This window comes from Centruroides sculpturatus, unplaced genomic scaffold, assembly GCF_000671375.1.
Source record: "Centruroides sculpturatus isolate CEXI.00-Female unplaced genomic scaffold, Cexi_2.0 scaffold150, whole genome shotgun sequence".
In the NCBI taxonomy this organism is placed as follows: domain Eukaryota; kingdom Metazoa; phylum Arthropoda; class Arachnida; order Scorpiones; family Buthidae; genus Centruroides; species Centruroides sculpturatus.
Genome location: NW_019384512.1, coordinates 719,956 through 737,094, shown reverse-complemented (window position 1 = coordinate 737,094; position 17,139 = coordinate 719,956). Strand labels below are relative to the sequence as shown.

At 30.6% G+C, this 17,139-nt stretch overlaps 1 protein-coding gene and 1 long non-coding RNA gene across 6 annotated transcripts in view; one reads left to right on the top strand and one right to left on the bottom strand.

The window, feature by feature from the left end:
* LOC111622468 (ras association domain-containing protein 8-like) overlaps positions 1 to 17,139 on the top strand; it is an 84,914-nt gene that overhangs the window by 42,876 nt on the left and 24,899 nt on the right. For 3 of the 5 annotated variants that reach the window (XM_023364850.1, XM_023364854.1, XM_023364852.1), the window contains exon 2: positions 11,067 to 12,396. In XM_023364850.1, the coding sequence (XP_023220618.1) occupies positions 11,118 to 12,396 (1,279 nt within the window). In that variant the 5' untranslated portion in view covers positions 11,067 to 11,117. Of the gene's footprint in view, positions 1 to 1,992; positions 2,213 to 11,066; positions 12,397 to 17,139 lie in introns of those variants that run through there. The other 2 variants (XM_023364853.1, XM_023364851.1) reach the window with 2 other exon arrangements.
* Positions 8,098 to 9,019, bottom strand: LOC111622471. The gene is made up of 3 exons (XR_002756275.1): positions 8,867 to 9,019; positions 8,707 to 8,755; positions 8,098 to 8,447 (listed from the first exon to the last, which is right to left on the bottom strand). It is a non-coding gene; the product is annotated as an uncharacterized LOC111622471 (long non-coding RNA).

Genomic DNA, 17,139 nt, shown 5'->3' with positions numbered 1-17,139 from the left:
TTTTATTAAAATGTAATTCTGCCAGCCCATTTCTACAAACAAATATTATATTTTTAATTGTGTTGGGATTGTCACCTGTGGACATTTTAAACTGTTTTACATATTCGTGCAGAGGCATAGCCTCTAAAGAAAGGTTGTCTCTGCAATGGAAATAGTTGTTCCTGGTGATTGGACATGGCAAGCAAAATTGGACTCGTATCCAGATATATTTTACTTTTTATTAAATAGTAATTCTGCCAGCCCTTTTCTACAAAGAAATATTATATTTTTAATTGTGTTGGGATTGTCACCTGTGGACATTTTAGACTGTTAAGCCTTACACGGAGGGTCGCGGGTGAAAGAAAAAGAAAAGTGTTTGTAGGTCCTACACTACAATAAAAAAAACTAGAATTTCAGTAAGAAGGCTGTGCCTGTTTATTTTACAGGATAATTGGTTTTTCTATCAATATTTAAAGAAAGAAAATTAAATACATAGTTTTTAAAATCACTGATATAGTTTAAATATGGCCCTGGGGGTCGCCAGAATTTTTTAACTTGTAAAGGGGTCGTGTATTTAAGAAGGTTGAAAAACACTGGTCTAGACTATAGACAAGGTGAGCAAATTGTTTCAGCAAAATGACTTAAGCAACTCCTGTGTTAGGCTTGCAAAATATGGTTGTGTTGTCATGCAACAATATTAAACTGGAACTGAGTAGGCTAGAATTTTTGTTCTGTATTGCTTGCCATAGTGTGACAGTGTGCTTCTGCATTGATTGTTTTGCCTTGTGGCATGAATTCCACTAACAAAATTCCCTGACACTTCCAGAAAACACTCCAGATGATTTTTTTTGTAGAAAGAGTTTGCTTGAATTTCCTGGCTTTTGGGGAACCATTATGCTGCCAATGTCATAACATAGTGCCAGTGTGCCACTATGCTGTTGTATTGATTGTTGTTTGTTTTCTGGTGTTATGTGGCAAATCCACATTTTATCATCAGTGACAATTCTTTTAAAAATTTCATTTCCTTCCCCCTTATACTACTGCAAAAATTCCAAGGCTGATCCCATGCATTCTTTGTAAACATTCATAGCATTTTTGGCACCCATCTTGATCACAGCTTTTGAAGTGCAAGTGTTTAGTCACAATTTCATGCAGCAAAGATGTTGAAATATAAGGAAATTGCAGAGACAAATCAGAAAGTGTGAATCATCTATTGGAACAAATCTTCTCTTTAACAAGTCTTCATTGACTAGAGATGGACAACCACTATGCTTCTTGTCATGAACATTGTCATTTCCTTCGTTAAATATCTTAACCCACTTTCTCACCATATCTTCACTTATCACATTTAATAAATAAATATTTTCTTACTGGAACTACAATATTGTTTTGTTTTTACTTATCATATTTAATGTGGAAATTTTGTGGTCGAACATTTATCACATTCAAAACCCTAACTACTGATCGTATTTCTTAACTGGCAGGACACTTGATTGTTTTGAACATTATAACTAATGCTTAGTGATCCTGAGTGTGAAATATGGCTCAGTTACTTCGTTCTTGAGTGGAAGAAGTAACTGTGCATGCACAACCTTGACATTGCCAAAATGCATGGGAGATACATGCAAACAGTACTTACTTTCTGGATACACCTCATATATATATACAGGTATACCTCGACTTACGTCGTTTCGAGTTACGTTGTTCCTGATTATACGTCGTTTGTCAAAAAAGTATATGGAAAAATAAAAATCAAGTTTAAGTCATTTTATTNAACAGTATGTTTTTTAATTTTTGGAGCCTAACCCCCCTTTTCGCACTAGTTCTTTGTTTTGTATAACACGGATTCGCATAAATCATGGCAATTTTTTGGAATGTGACTCCCATGTTATACAGGGGTTACCTGTATAATCATTCATTATATTTGTTATTAATTTATAAATTTCTCCACTATTGTTTTCTGTTATTATTGGAATTTCAGTAAATTGATCTTCAATTTCTGTTGACTATCTTGAGGTTTTGTACTTTATTCTTTGACTTTTAATTGATAAGTTGTCTGATTTCTTAGGCGGAAATAGTAAAAATTTTCCTATTGTAGGTAGATGATAAGAGATGTCAAAAGTAATTATGGTGAAGTCCGGACAGCAATCCAGTAGTAAGTCTGAGCAGATTGTATAATCGATAGTGGCTTTTCCGGCATATGTTAAACAGGTATATTCTGCAGGAATATCAGGTTTGATATGTTCATTTATTATATACATTTTAAGATTGTTATTATTTCTATTAGTTTTTTTATCCATTCTATTAATTAAGCTGTTTGTCTTTTGACTGACAAGTATTTTGTATTAAAGAATTAGGTCCATCATATCTAGAGTCCATTGTTTCACCAATTCTTGAATTAAAATCTCTTAGTATAATAGAGTATGGAGTCATATGTCGCCAAATGTTAATTAGTTTGGAGGCTTCATTTAGATTTGTTAAATCATCAGGAGGGATATAGATAAGCATTAAGGTCATTAATTTATTAGTTATATTTGTAAGAATAGGTTTGTTGAATGAAATAAGAAGCAGGACATAGTTGTCAGATTTTTTTGTTTGTATTATTTTACAAGAATCTTATGTTTATTAATATACAGAGACCACTGCTCAGACGACCTGGGCCCATTGGTTTATATGCCATTACTGATTCAATTATAAATTTATAAAAAAAAAATTGACTTATAAGGCAGTTCAGAGGTTATCCAAGTTTGTTATAGCAAAGATATCGGGTTCATGCTTGGAGTAAAAAGAGTTGATTAGTGGAATTTTATTTTTAAGCCCTTGGCTATTCCAGTTGATATTAGTTAATAATTGGTTGTTCAAGTAAGTTATATTGTATTGAATTTTTCTTTGCTTCTTAGTATATCAACTTGTATTTGTTAATCTAGAAGACAGAAGAAAGGTATTCACATGGACTAATTTCCCAGTATTTAAACTGTAGGTTAATTTTTCACGTTTAATTATTAAAGTGTCATTATGTAGTTTGACCAAGGGATTATGTTTGCTCAGTTTGTAGAAAGTTGGGAGTAAGTGTTTGTCTAATCCTTGAATTTTTTGTTAAGCCGTTGATATTTGCATATTTTTTCCATTCTTCTAGCAAATTCTGTTGTTTCTTCCATATAAAAGTAGAAAAGATGCGTTCATGAATATAATTATTACCAAGGGTTAGTCTTATAGTTGAGTTTGGTGATTTAGTTAGTTGGACTATTTCCAGGATGTCTTCTTGAGCTACATTTTGCAAGTTTAATGAAGTAATGATGAATTTATGAATTTCTGGTCTAGAAATAGTTTTAGAATTGGGATAATTATATATAATTATATTATTGCGATGATGATCATTAATTAAATAGTCCATTCTAAATTGAATACAGTCCATTGCTGTTCTTTAGTTTCACGGATGTTTTTGTGTATAAAGTCAAGATCATCTTTTATAATAATAATTTGGCTGAAAAGTTTATCATTAGAAGTGTTAATCAAGTTGGAGATTTTGTTCCATAGGTCTGTTGTAGAGGTGTCTGGTAGATTGTCCTGTTTATTAAGTAAAGTAGGAACAAAGTTAGTTGACTCACCTGAGAGACTGAGTGCTAAGTTGAGACAAATTCAGGTTGGGATTCATGTCCTCTGTAAAGTCTTCATGAGANAATAAAATATCTAATTATTCTTAATATAATGTTTTACTAAATTGCCCAGAAAATTGTTTTTCGCCCCCAAAATATAAATTGTTACTAATCGCCCCCCTCAACATGGAAAAACACCCACATGGGGGCGATATCGCCCCTGTTGAGAAACACTGATGTAGTGTCTACATATTTTTGAAAGATCCCTAAAATACAGTAGAGCGTCGTTTATCCGAATCAATTGGGGACTGGGGTTGTTCGGATAACTTATTTTTCGGATAACCGATTATGTACGAAAAAATACATTAACCTATCCCATGTTGAAATTTTTCTCTGTTGTATGTCACTTCGCGTTGAATTTTCGTCTATGTTAAGCCTAATGTAAACTTTTTAAAATAATAATCGTGACTATTGTATCGTTAAAAATTATTTCTTTATTTTTTACAAACAAAATAAATATATTGAAAAATATAAAAACAAAAATATATATATACTTTAGAAGTAAATCTAGTATCAAAAACGTTCGATTTAGCATGACACACAGTCCTGAGAAAAACACCACAGAAAAGTGCCAGTGCTGCCAGCTAAAAAACACACATCAACAAAAAAATATTGGAGTAGTCCAAGATATAGCCAAAGATTGCAGCGCCACAGCACTAGCGAAAATTTAAATTTGCCGACTGGAATTCTTTCGGATAACCGACTTTCGGATAAACGACGCTCTACTGTATATAAAAAAAACTAAAATGTATTTACACATTCCGTTATATCAATCACCAGGAAAAACAGTCTTCCTTTATTATCTGTATCGTTTTCTCTAATAAAATGTCACTGTAAAAGTTTATAAACTTTAATAACATTTTATTAAAGCTTATAAAATTGAATGAATTTGGAAGTAACCTATGTTCTTCCCACGACAATCCTGGAGACTGTATTGTTTATTAGTGTTTTTTAAACTTTTTAATGTGAAGAAAATTATTGATTTTAATTCATAAGACACAGATTATCGTTAGCCTATATTGTGACTTTTTATTTAAATTGAGTGCATTAAAAAACAAAAAATTGAAGTTTGTTGTTTTAGCGACCTCCCAAATGAGGTCTCACGTCTCCCATACAGGCCGTGGCTCCCATAATTTGAGAAACATTGATCTAAAGTATGCAGCAGACAAAGAATAAATTTAGGTTATCCATGTATGAAATGCATTCATTTTGCATATACTGTGTATAACATTTTATACAACTAGCCATCTAAATTAAATAAATATAGTTGCTATTAGAGTTATTGAGTATTTATAAACCCGTTTATTTCTTATAGCTTATCTTACTTCAACTTTTCAAAAACTGACAATAATCTCTGGTCGTACCAGGATCTTACTAATTTCTTTCATCTTTGACATATCTGATAAATTCATTTTCTTCGGTCATTATTTGTCTCTTTTAAGTTTTTTACAGAAAAAATGAAAACGTGAGTGTAAGAAATAAATCTTCAAAGACATTCACCAATTCTTATGTTTTTAGTATTTTAACAAAGTGAATAGGCCTACTAAAAATTCAAAATTACGTTTTTCTCGTTCTTGAGAATGATACATAATCGTTTTATGTGATTATCATATTGCTGATTCAATATTTACTAGAAAATTAAATCTTTTGACGTGTGAATCAGATCTTTTTGACTTTTATTAAATTAAGACGGATTTGCGAGCATGAAGGTACTATTCTGTACTAACAGAACAGTACAGTACTAACACTCTCATTTGTGCTCATAATAAGTGATGAGTTCGATTATTCTGAAAAAAGTTGGGGTAGTAGATCCTATTTGAATTGTCTTTGAAGAATTTTAAGTGATTCAAATCAGATTTCAATCTGAAATTTTCATAACAATAACATAATATCGTATTATATAGCAACCCGTTGATGTTTTGTTATTTTCCGTAATATTACAAAAAAGAAAAAAAACAATCCAGTAACGAGTTGCTTAACTTTCCCGGTAACATTTAAAACTTCGTGTAACGCAATCTATTATGATGTATTATTTAAAAACTTTTTATATAATTAATTATTATAAAATGGCAAAAGGCTTGATTTTGAGGGTAGAGATGAGTTTTATTTTAAAAAAAGTTGTAAATGCTAGTAATGCCTATAATTGTCATTAAGTCCGGCCCTACTCGAGATATAATACACGACCCCTCTATCTCTCCACCCCGTCGACCTTTAAGCACCAAAATTTAATAGCATCATCTCTCTAATACACAGATCTCCCTGCAAATTTTCGAAAATTTTCGACAAAAAGCACAGGAGTTATCAAGCCTCAAAGTTGGTGAACAAAATTGTGTCACCCACTTACCCAAACACACACATAGAGGAAAAAAAAGAATTTTTTTGCATTTTTCGTCGTTCAAACTCCCGAGTCCAAAAATGTAAAACTCTCGGGGGTTTCTTTTTACTGACCACCATATAACAAAGCCTGGAAAGTAAATTCTAAGCCATTTTCCTTTAAAAAGTGCAGCTATACATATAGAGAGCGTACCGGTATGTACAGTACATACAGTACATAAGAAACAGTGATCTCATAATTCATAGTTAGATTTATAAAATTTCATAAGTCATACATATGTTATAAGTAAATAAATTGATGTCCTATAACAAGTACGATATTATTTTTTTCTTATAAAACAATATATAAAAATTATGAAAAACTGACATTTTTTAAAAGGCTATTTATTATATTTATTTCTATTTAATTTGCTTCTTTTTTTATTATATTAGACTTTCCTGCATAATTAACTTTTTGTATAATTTTCCTTAAAGCTCGGTTATCTTAATCTTAAATCATTAAATTATGTCAGGTTTATTTGACTACAATAAGTCTAGAAAAAGTTATTAAAAATTTCTTATATTAAATCAAAATTATTAAGAAATGTTTTCAGGATTTAAACTTTTTTTAAACCAAAATATGCTTCTCTCTATGTGTATATTTTATTCTAAATTTCATTTTATTTTTTGCATCATCGTTAAAACTTGAATATTTCAAATTCGTCCCGCTTGTTACTAAGCTCTAGAAATCACATTATATACTAATGTTAGTATGCGTGAAAAATATTTGATGTCATGAATCTCAGGATTACAAGACGCTATCAACTTAGGATATACAATTTATATGAAATCGCTTAAAACTGTGTCTATAGCGGTTCTTTTAGTGGCTTAATTAACTGAATATAACTATACTTTAAATTTTGATAAAATAAGAAAAGTAAAAGAAGCAATTATATTTTTAATGGTTTTTTTTCTTGTAAATGAAACAATAACATTTTATTATTGTTGCTACTTAAGCTTACCTGATAATATACAGTATATGTCAAACAATAAATCAATTAGAAACGTATTTTTATTAAGAAGAATTACGGTTTATATGTAATACAATTATAAAAAATTAAAAATTACTTTGAGATTTATTTTGCAAACCTATTATATTTATAATTCTATCACTTAAAAGTAATGTTAATATGAAGAAAGTTCATTTGTAATATATTGAATGTATTTTTAAGAAGAAAAATGCATACATTCTCGTGGAATTTAAATCCAATATAGACTCATTGAAAAAAACTGTAAATATATTTTTCTCAACTCAGTCCAATGCCGTATAAATATAATTTTTCTTATATGTGGTAACTGTTTGTTGTAATTGAATTTTACTATGATAACTTTTGTAATATTTATGAATATTAATAATTAGGTCTGTTGGTTTTAGAGATTTTCAAAATAAAACTTAAATTAAAATTATCTATTTATTTCGTGTTCTTTTATTTACTGATGTTAAAAATAAAGTATTATATAGTATTACATTCCTGATTTATAAATGAATTTGTTTTGAAACGTGCATTAAAACTGTTAATTTATTAAATGAATTATAATTATTATGTTAATGAATATTACTTGCTAAATCTTAATTATAACATCGCTAAACGCTATTTCATTACCATAAAGAATAGATTCTAATCTAGGCCAGGGGCAGAAAAATTTTATCGCCTGTAGGGAATTTAAAAAAGTCATATTTCTCTATTATAAAAAATTAGAACATAGATAAATGATAATCCTATAAATATATATATTTTAATACTTATTTAATTTCGATGAAAAACCGCATAAAATATTTTTATAATTCGGATAGAAATAAATTTAACTAACATAGATATTTTATTATTGAATTAATTTTAGTGATATCTCGATTTTATGTGTTTACTTTTATTTATTTATTTTGCACAATAACTACGTATAAATTTATGCTTAAGTGGATAATATTAAATAATTTATAAGATTTATTTTTTGTGTATGGTTTAAAATTAATTATATTTCCTATACATCGTACTCACGTAGGTGAATTTTTAGGAATTGAAAAAATTGTAAAATGTAATAGCAATATTAGAATATTTCTTTCTTTGAATTTTTGAATAATCTACGAAAATATTTATTTTATTAAGTTTAACTGTATTTCATATACATTTTATGATGTAATTGGTTTTTCATTGTAAATACAAATTAAATGATAAAAACAAGTTTATCATTTAAGTTAATTAAGAAATACGCTTCTTCCAGTTCCGTAGCAAACAACATGGCTAATGAAATGATCCACTCGCTTTTATCCTTTTTAAAATTATCTTCATATAATCATTTGATATCAACAGAAAAAGTTCTCGAACTGAATGGGATTTGACATCAATAGAGAGAAGCTAGTGTCATACAGACGTGAATCCATGGCGTTCAGCATAATAAAAGTTAGAGCCTTGTTATCAGCGCCATTCCTATCCCTAAAAACTAAATAAATAAAATTGAACATTTTATATCATATTTAAACAATTCAGTATACGTAAGGTGAATTACTAAAGGTATATTTACTAAAGGTCTATGGATAAATTTAATAATTTATCCATAGACCTTTAGTAAATATTCTCATATTAAGTGTTATATTACTAATTATCATCAATTATAATTATAATTATATTCTAATGGCTACTAATGCAGATTCAGTTTTTTCTAAATGCTATATAAATTTTCATAAAGCTTTGACACTCACGATCTTAATTTTACTCCTTGATCAAATGATTTTTCGATTTCTCGGATTTCTATACAAAGATACAAAACAAAATTTGAATGTTGCAGGAACAAATTTACAAACAATTAGTAGAATTTCGAAAGTATCATATTGTATATATTAAAAACTTTATAATACAAACCCGATGATATTAAAGTATGTTTTACAGGTTTATTGCTAAAGTCAACGAGGCATTGTTCATGTTTAAGCATTCCGTATCATAGTACTTTTTAATCTTACGAACCTAATGTTTAACACGTTAATTAAACTAATGTAGATACAGTGCCAGATAAAATTGTCATTTGCACTTTAAAAATTTTTAAATTTTCTATTTTTTTTTAAATAAAATAGAGATGGTTCTTGACTTTCAGATATGACACATTCCTAAAAATATACATGAAAGTTGAGCAATAGAGTTGCATGAAGTTATTTAATCCAAAACCAAAGGGCAACAACTTAGCTCAAAATTTTTGTTTGTTGGCTGAAAGTATAAATTTTGTACATGAAAAGCAAGTTAGACATCAAAATGCTATGCTTAAAAGAACAATTTGCCCAAAAGATGACTGAAAATCATGAACTGCTTGTATGCATAACAATATCAGTATAAGTAAGAATAAAGGAGTATTACTATTTTCAATGGGATTTTGTCTTTACATTTTCACAAGCAGCTGTAAAGGACTCCTTAATGTATGTTTTTCAAAGGACTAATCATATAAATGGCATTGTTAACAAAACAGACCAAAAGGCTTAAAAATTCATATAAAATTTAGTCAAATTGTTCCTAAGTAGCTAAAATCAGTTACATCAAAAACAGTTTTGTGATAGATGTACTGTACATTTAAAGGGATAAAAACAATAAAGCTTTAATGACTAAATTCATTCTTCATTGTTAGATGACTGCAAATTAAAATATATCTGATGTCTGTTATTTACAGATAAAAAAAAAATGAAAAATTAGTAATTTGAGGTTTGTTGGTGTGTCTTGTATGTGTTTAAATTAATATATACAAGGTTTGGAAAGTTATTGATTTGACCATTCAAATTTTTCTGCATTGTCATCAACTAATTAAGGTTGACTGTAATGTATAAAAAATTCAGTTAATGGATGAGACTATGATTTTGAAATGACAAAATGGATTGGTGAAAATATTGTTTGTTATGGATTGGCAATTTTCACAAAAAAATCAGCAATTTGTAATGTGACCTCCATTAATCTGAATTGTGATAGTGTCTGTGATTGTTCTTGATCTGATCAACAGATTCAAGCATTTCTATTTTGTACCCTAGTTCTTTGAGTTTAGAAACATCAAAATCTCTGTCTAGAAAATACATGTCATACTGAAGTAAGAGTGGAAATATACTACACCGGGTTAAAGTAAACAATAAACAACGTACCAGGAACCTGTTGCCGGTGTGCTTCTCGGTAAACAGAGCATTATGAACGTTTTCGAACTTGACAGTTCTTCTTCAGGTAACATACGACTGTTAATCAAATGCAATTCAAATTCAATTCATATTAGAATACCATTAAGAATTCTATCGCATGGATCCATGTCATCATTCACGCATGCGCCCCTTTGCTGGTTGTAAATTATTGTAAGTTCTTATCTATGAGCATCTGCCATGCAGTTGACAGGGTGATTTTGTCTTTGCTGTTAATGCAATTGTCATCTTTTAGTGTAGCCATACAGATGTATAGGGCCTCTAGCCATCTAAGATGGTGTGTATATTTTGTGGTGCGGATTACCTTGGCTTGGCTGAAGAAGAACTGTCAAGTTTGAAAACGTTCATAACACTCTGTTTATCGAGAAGCACACTGGCAACAGGTTCCTGGTACGTTGTTTATTGAAGTAAGAGATTTTGAAATTCATTAGTTTTATTTTAACAGTAGTTTCATAAGTTGTCTGTTCAATTCGAAAATCTCTAATTGTTCTATAAGGAACGAGGAAAAATTTCACTGGCAATGATATACACTTTAGCTGAAATATGTAGTTGAAACTCATTTGTAAGTGTATATTCTATACAAATAATATAATTTTTGTTGAAAACTTATAAAAGTAATAAAATATGCATTGATAATATTTTTTTACTGTACATAATTACAATACAATGTCAGTTTCTCCTGTTTCTAATTAAATACATTGTTTTATTAAAAATATTGCCAAGTTTTATCTTATAACTTTAAATGTTGCCATTTACTAAGTTGTTAATGTAGCAAAATGCTTATTTATCATAAGTATGAATTACTGTTTGAGGTGGTTGTAAGTTGTTTTTAGAATACTCTTTTATGAATAATTTACATGGTAATTTATTATAATGTTTATATTTCTTTTCATTTTTAGATGCTACAAATGAATATGATTTGGCTATCCTGAATATTACTACACATCAATATGGAACTGAAAGTATGGGTGGATGGTGTACAAAGAGTAGTCTGTGGTGTAACTGATGCAACAACTTGTCAAGATGTTGTGTATGCTCTTGCCCACGCTACAGGTCAAACAGGAAGATTCACATTAATAGAAAAATGGAGAAATAATGAACATCTTTTGGCTCCAATGGAACATCCTCTAAGAGTATTAACAAAATGGGGAGAATACTCTAATGATGTTCAATTTGTTATGAGACGTTCTCAAGCAGATTCAAAATCTTCTGGATCTGCAAATCAAAGTAATATTAGTAAAAGACAGCATGACTTTTTACATAGTTTTTCTCCTACCAATAATACAGTTCATTCTAATCTGTCACCACAAAATAAAGAAATAAAAAAATCACTGACTTTTAGTGGAGGTCGTGCAAGTAGTAGTAGTGTTAATGCTAGTATTCCATCTCAAGGAGCTAGTAGTAATAATACCCCTCCTAAAGTTGATCCACCATTACCTCCTATGTCTAATATGGGGAGAAATCGTTCTAGGCAAGATGTACCAAGAGGAGTAGTTCGTGGTGTTCCTCAGCGTCCACGAGAAAATGAGTACTCACAAGAAATTGGTCAGCCTGTGGTAGGATCCAGAACAGAGAGACCAAAACATCCACCTCCTTATAATGAAGCTGTCTCTCGTTCCAGTGGTAGATTTCCACCTAGTCATTTATCATTAGCTGTGACTGGTTCTCCATTCAGTCAGAGTGATGAATCTCCTTCTTCTAAACGTCGTCATGTTTCATCTCTAAGGACAGATCACATAATTGATCATGAAATGTCTCATATTCAACCATATGATGAACACCATACCTCATCAACAAATGTTTGTACTAGTAGTGGTAGTAATAATAATAATAATAGTAACAGTAATTATAATCAATCATCTGAAAATATTATTGATTTAAATATCAAGAGTCCTGAATCTGCACATAGTAATAGATCAAATCACAATTCTGAAAATGGTAAAAAATCACAGAATCCTATTTCAATATCAGACAGAAATCAATATTTAGATCATAATCTTCCAACAGAAACACCAAAAGCCAAGAAAAATTTACTTTCTGAATTTGATAGTGAAAATAATATTAGACCATTAGATATTAAACAGCATATAACACGTTCTTCTCCATCTCGAAGTAGTCAAATAAATGAAAACAAACATGATCCCCAAGTACAAGATTTGATGAGATTGGTCAGTTTGCAAAGAGAAAAACTAGATAATCAACAAGCTGAATTGGCCCAATTTGATGCTGGTAAGTGAATTGTATGATTTTGTCATAGTTTAATAAACATAAGTCAAAATTTAAAATATCATACATAAATTGTTATTTTTAACCTTGTATTTTGTTTTTATGCTAATTTTTGATTTTATTTACCATTCTTTTCAATGTTTCTACTAACTTAAANCAATAATTTGAATCTGCATAAATTTTGAGCTTTTTTTAGGAATTGAGCAGACAGCTTTATATCGAATCAGTGTTAATTGAGGTAACATTAAGCAGGGTCTTACTATATATTATTTTGCATTTATATACATATATGTAAATTCAGTTTTTATATTTATAGTTCATAAAATAACTGAAAGACAGATTTGAAGATAAACCCTAATTTATAAATACAGTAAGACCCAGCTTAAAGTGTGGGATATGTTCCTAGACATCAAAGCACTAAATGAAACAGTGTTAAATGAGGTCATTTTAACACATAAATAGGGAAAGGTGAACACATTACCAAAAATGAAGATTTTACTATAGTTTTAAGTTATTTTTATATTAATTTGCATAATAATATATGCTAAATATCAAACATATAACACACAAAAATGTAATGTTCATTTTTTTATATGATGAAGGTCCTGGTCCTTCTGAAATTCTTGTGTTTTTATGATAAATTCGTGTAGTTTCATTTGTTGCTTTTTTCTTTCCTTAAGCAAATGTCTGTAGCAGGAGATTGCATCCATAATGTCTGATTTTGCTTTTTCACTCCTTTCAAAATCTGGACCATTTGCTACAATTTGATCAATGATTTCAGTTGTCATTACCAAACTTATACTAAGGAAATCTGTAGAGAAATTTTTTAGGTTCTTCCAGAATCACTATTTTCCCAGTCCTACATGAATTCCTTCTTCTGCCAGTTCTTGAAGGTCATCGTTGTAAGGCTCTCACCAGAAACCTGCAGTAACTCCTCAATATCCTGCTCGTCTGTATCTCCTGTCTAGTCCTATTGTATCGATTAGGTTGACAATTTGGTCAATCTAACAATACAGTGATAGGATCTTCTCGTTGAGAATTCTTGGATACCTTCAACCATAACTTCTTCCACACTCCGTTCATGTATTTATCAGTTAATTCTTGCCAAGCAAAGTTGATATTGCCTATGGCATCCATGATGTTATATTTTTTCCAAAATTGCACCAAACAAACAGATTTAAGGAAAGTACAATGCTACAACAAATTGTCACCTTTTGCTGATTGGTTCATGTTTGTGTATACAGTGGTACCTCAGGATACGAAATTAATCCATTCCGAAACTGAGATCGTATCATGAAAATGTCGTAAGGTGAATCATTTTTCTCCATACGATTACATGTAAAACCAAATAATTCGTTCCAACACGAAAAACACACTCAAATTAAAGCTAAGTGTGAACCAAGGGGTAGAGCGGCGAGCTTCTCCCCACTTATCGGCTTTGTTGTCAGGGATGGCAATGGTTAAGTGAGTGGGAGGGGTAGTGAAGTCATGACGAGGTGTCGGTCGCACTCAAAGATGACACAATATTAAAATTAAGAGTAACATATTTAATTTATAGCAAACGATACAAATACAGGCAAGTACATTCAAAACTAAACAAGAGGAAAATAATAATAATATTTCCGCGTCGCGACAATATAGATGGTGGTTGTCCGTCTTTCCCGTTGGCGGGACCGTTGAAGGTCCGCTACCCATGAGTTTACTGAGAACTAATCTAAAACTGAGAAAGAGAAAAGTAAAAAAAGTCTTTACCTTGTTTGTAGTGGCGATCAGAAACTGCGAAGATCTCAAGAGGAGAGCAGGCTTGAGGAGTCCGGTCCTTGGGCTTCTTCCCGGCAATCCCCTTTTATACACGGTTAGCATGGGAAATATCTGGGGATTTCCTGATGTAATTGTCTTTGCTGCATATGTTGTTTACTTTAATTTTGACAGTTCTTCAGAGTTATTACCGTCTCTCCTGTCATGGTGATGCAGTTATGACCACCGTCGTCACTTCTCTCGACCAGTTAGTATTAACATGGACAGTCATCACTTGGGGTGATGACTGTCCATCCTCGGTAACGTGATATGGTTTCTCACCGTACGTCTACCCTTACAGGTGACCTTTTTGGTTACCCTCTAGACCAGGGGTTGCCAAACTTTTTTGATCGTCGACTCCCTACAACTTTTCAAAACCTCACATCGACCCCCACCAAAAAGTTTGTTACAAGCAAAAAAAAAAAGTGCTTACTATTTTAATATACCGGTATATCTTTTAATTTTACATTTTTTACATTTATTGTACAGTACAGTACTGTACTGTATATATGTTAATAATAATTTTTGTAACTGACAATCAATAAGACAGATAAGCTTGATAATCCTTAGCAAGATTAGCAATATTCGGTTCAAAATTTGTAAGTTTTAGTCTTTTCATCGACCCCCAGGGGTCGATATAGACCACTTTGGCGACCCCTGCTCTAGACAGTAACATGTGTTTGTTGTCACTAATTGGCTCTTTACTTGAATATTGCAGCTACCTTAGAATATAATAATCCCCTGGGTGAGGGGTGTCCTTCTTTGGTTGTTTAGGACGACTTTGACCGTCTAGGAGGTCACCTTTCGGTGTGACGCAGTACATTGAGGGGTGAAAAGGTCCAGTCCCCGGCCAAAGGGGTAAAAACGGGAGAAATAAGGGAAATAATGATGAAAGAAAAATTTTATACAAATTTTAGCATTTAAAATTCCCAAAAGAGAGTCTGATTTCTCACATAAGTAGTACATTGAAAAAAAATAAAATAACTATAGTAAGGAAAACACTGAAAAATGTGTTGTGTAGTTGTAAATGTATAAATAACCATAATAGAATAATAATTGATAAAAAAAAAATGTAGTTTTATTTGCACTTTACCTTTGAGGATAGACGACAGTGGAGGAGTAAACTGGTGGCGGAAGAGAGGGAGAAGGGAAATGATACTAAAACTTAACTTACATAACATAATGTAACAATAACTTAAAAATAACTTAGAAAAGATAAAAAATTAGTGTTGTTTTATATATTTATTTTTAAATTTTTATTCAGTGCTTTTTGCTTTCTTTCCTTCACTTCCACCAGCACTTTCAGTGGATAGAGGTCGCTTGGTAAAATATCTATCCAATGAGCTTTGCCTACTTTTTAAAATGTTTCTAAAATGACTTTGGCAAATGTCATTACTCCGAGTGGCAATACGGCCAGTGTGAACCTTTGCGGGATGTTTCTTTTCAATAAAATCAGTCACTTTCTGATAATACCTCAAGATTTCCTTTATTGAGTGAGATCCTTCCACGACGAAGCANCCCTTGTATATATATATATATATTTTAAATTTTTATATATATATATATTTTAAAAATTTTTATTTACTGCTTTTTGCTTTTTCTCCTTCACTTCCACCAGCACTTTCACTGGATAGAGGTTGCTCAGTGAAATATCTATTCAAAGAGGTTTGGCTTTGCTTACTTTTTAAAATGTTTCTAAAATGACTTAGGCAAATGTCATTACTCTGAGCAGCAATACAGCTAGTGTGAACCTTTTTGGGATGTTTTTTTTGAATAAAATCAGTCACTTTCTGATAATACCTCAAAATTTCCTTTATCGAGTGAGATCCTTCCACGACTAAGCAAACATGTGGACTGTAAAGAAGTGAATAAAAAATGGCACTGCGAACTAATGTAATGTCGTATGGTGAGTTTTTGTTCGTATCATGGAGCAAAAATATGTTCAAATTTCATGTCTTATCCTGAAAATTTTGTATGCTGGGGTGTTTGTATCCTGAGGTACCACTGTAATTATTATATATGAATCAATGATAATTTGAATCAGTGTAAATTTTGAGCTTTTTTTTGTTTTTTTATTTTTTTGGCTTAGAGCAGAACACGCTATATCGAATCAGCATTAATTGAGGCAGTGTTAAGCAGGGTCTTATTGTATGCTCATTAAGATATGTAGAAAGAATATTTGTGTTTGACTTTGAATTTGAAATAAGAATCATTTCTACTGTAATCTTTCTCATCTAGTTGCAAAATTTGTTTTAGATTAAATACAGTCATTGTTTATAATATACTTGTAAAAATTTATCACATCCATGGCTTGGTTAAATTAACTTACTATACTGTTGAATTCTCTTAATTAAAATAATATCTATTTAATTGCATATGAATACACTTCATAAATTTTGCATTTTTAAAAGCACATTTTTCATCTATTTCATCTTATCTGAATTTTTTTTATGTTAAAGTAAATCTATGCTTATGACTTTTTTAAATTATATATATAATATGTGTGTAAATTATATATACATGTACATACAATATAATACAATATATAAAAATAACTATTCATCCAGAAAATAAGTACCATTTGGCTTTGTAGAAAAGGGCTGGCGGAATTACTATTTAATAAAAAGTAAAATACATGTGGATACGAGTCCAATTTTGCTTGCCATGTCCAATCACCAGGAACAACTATTTCCATTGCAGAGACAACCTTTCTTTAGAGGCTATGCCTCTGCACAAATATGTAAAACAGTTTAAAATGTCCACAGGTGACAATCCCAACACAATTAAAAATATAATATTTCTTTGTAGAAAAGGGCTGGCAGAATTACTATTTAATAAAAAGTAAAATACATCTGGATACGAGTCCAATTTTGCTTGCCATGTCCAATCACCAGGAACAACTATTTCCATTGCAGAGACAACCTTTCTTTAGAGGCTATGCCTCTGCAC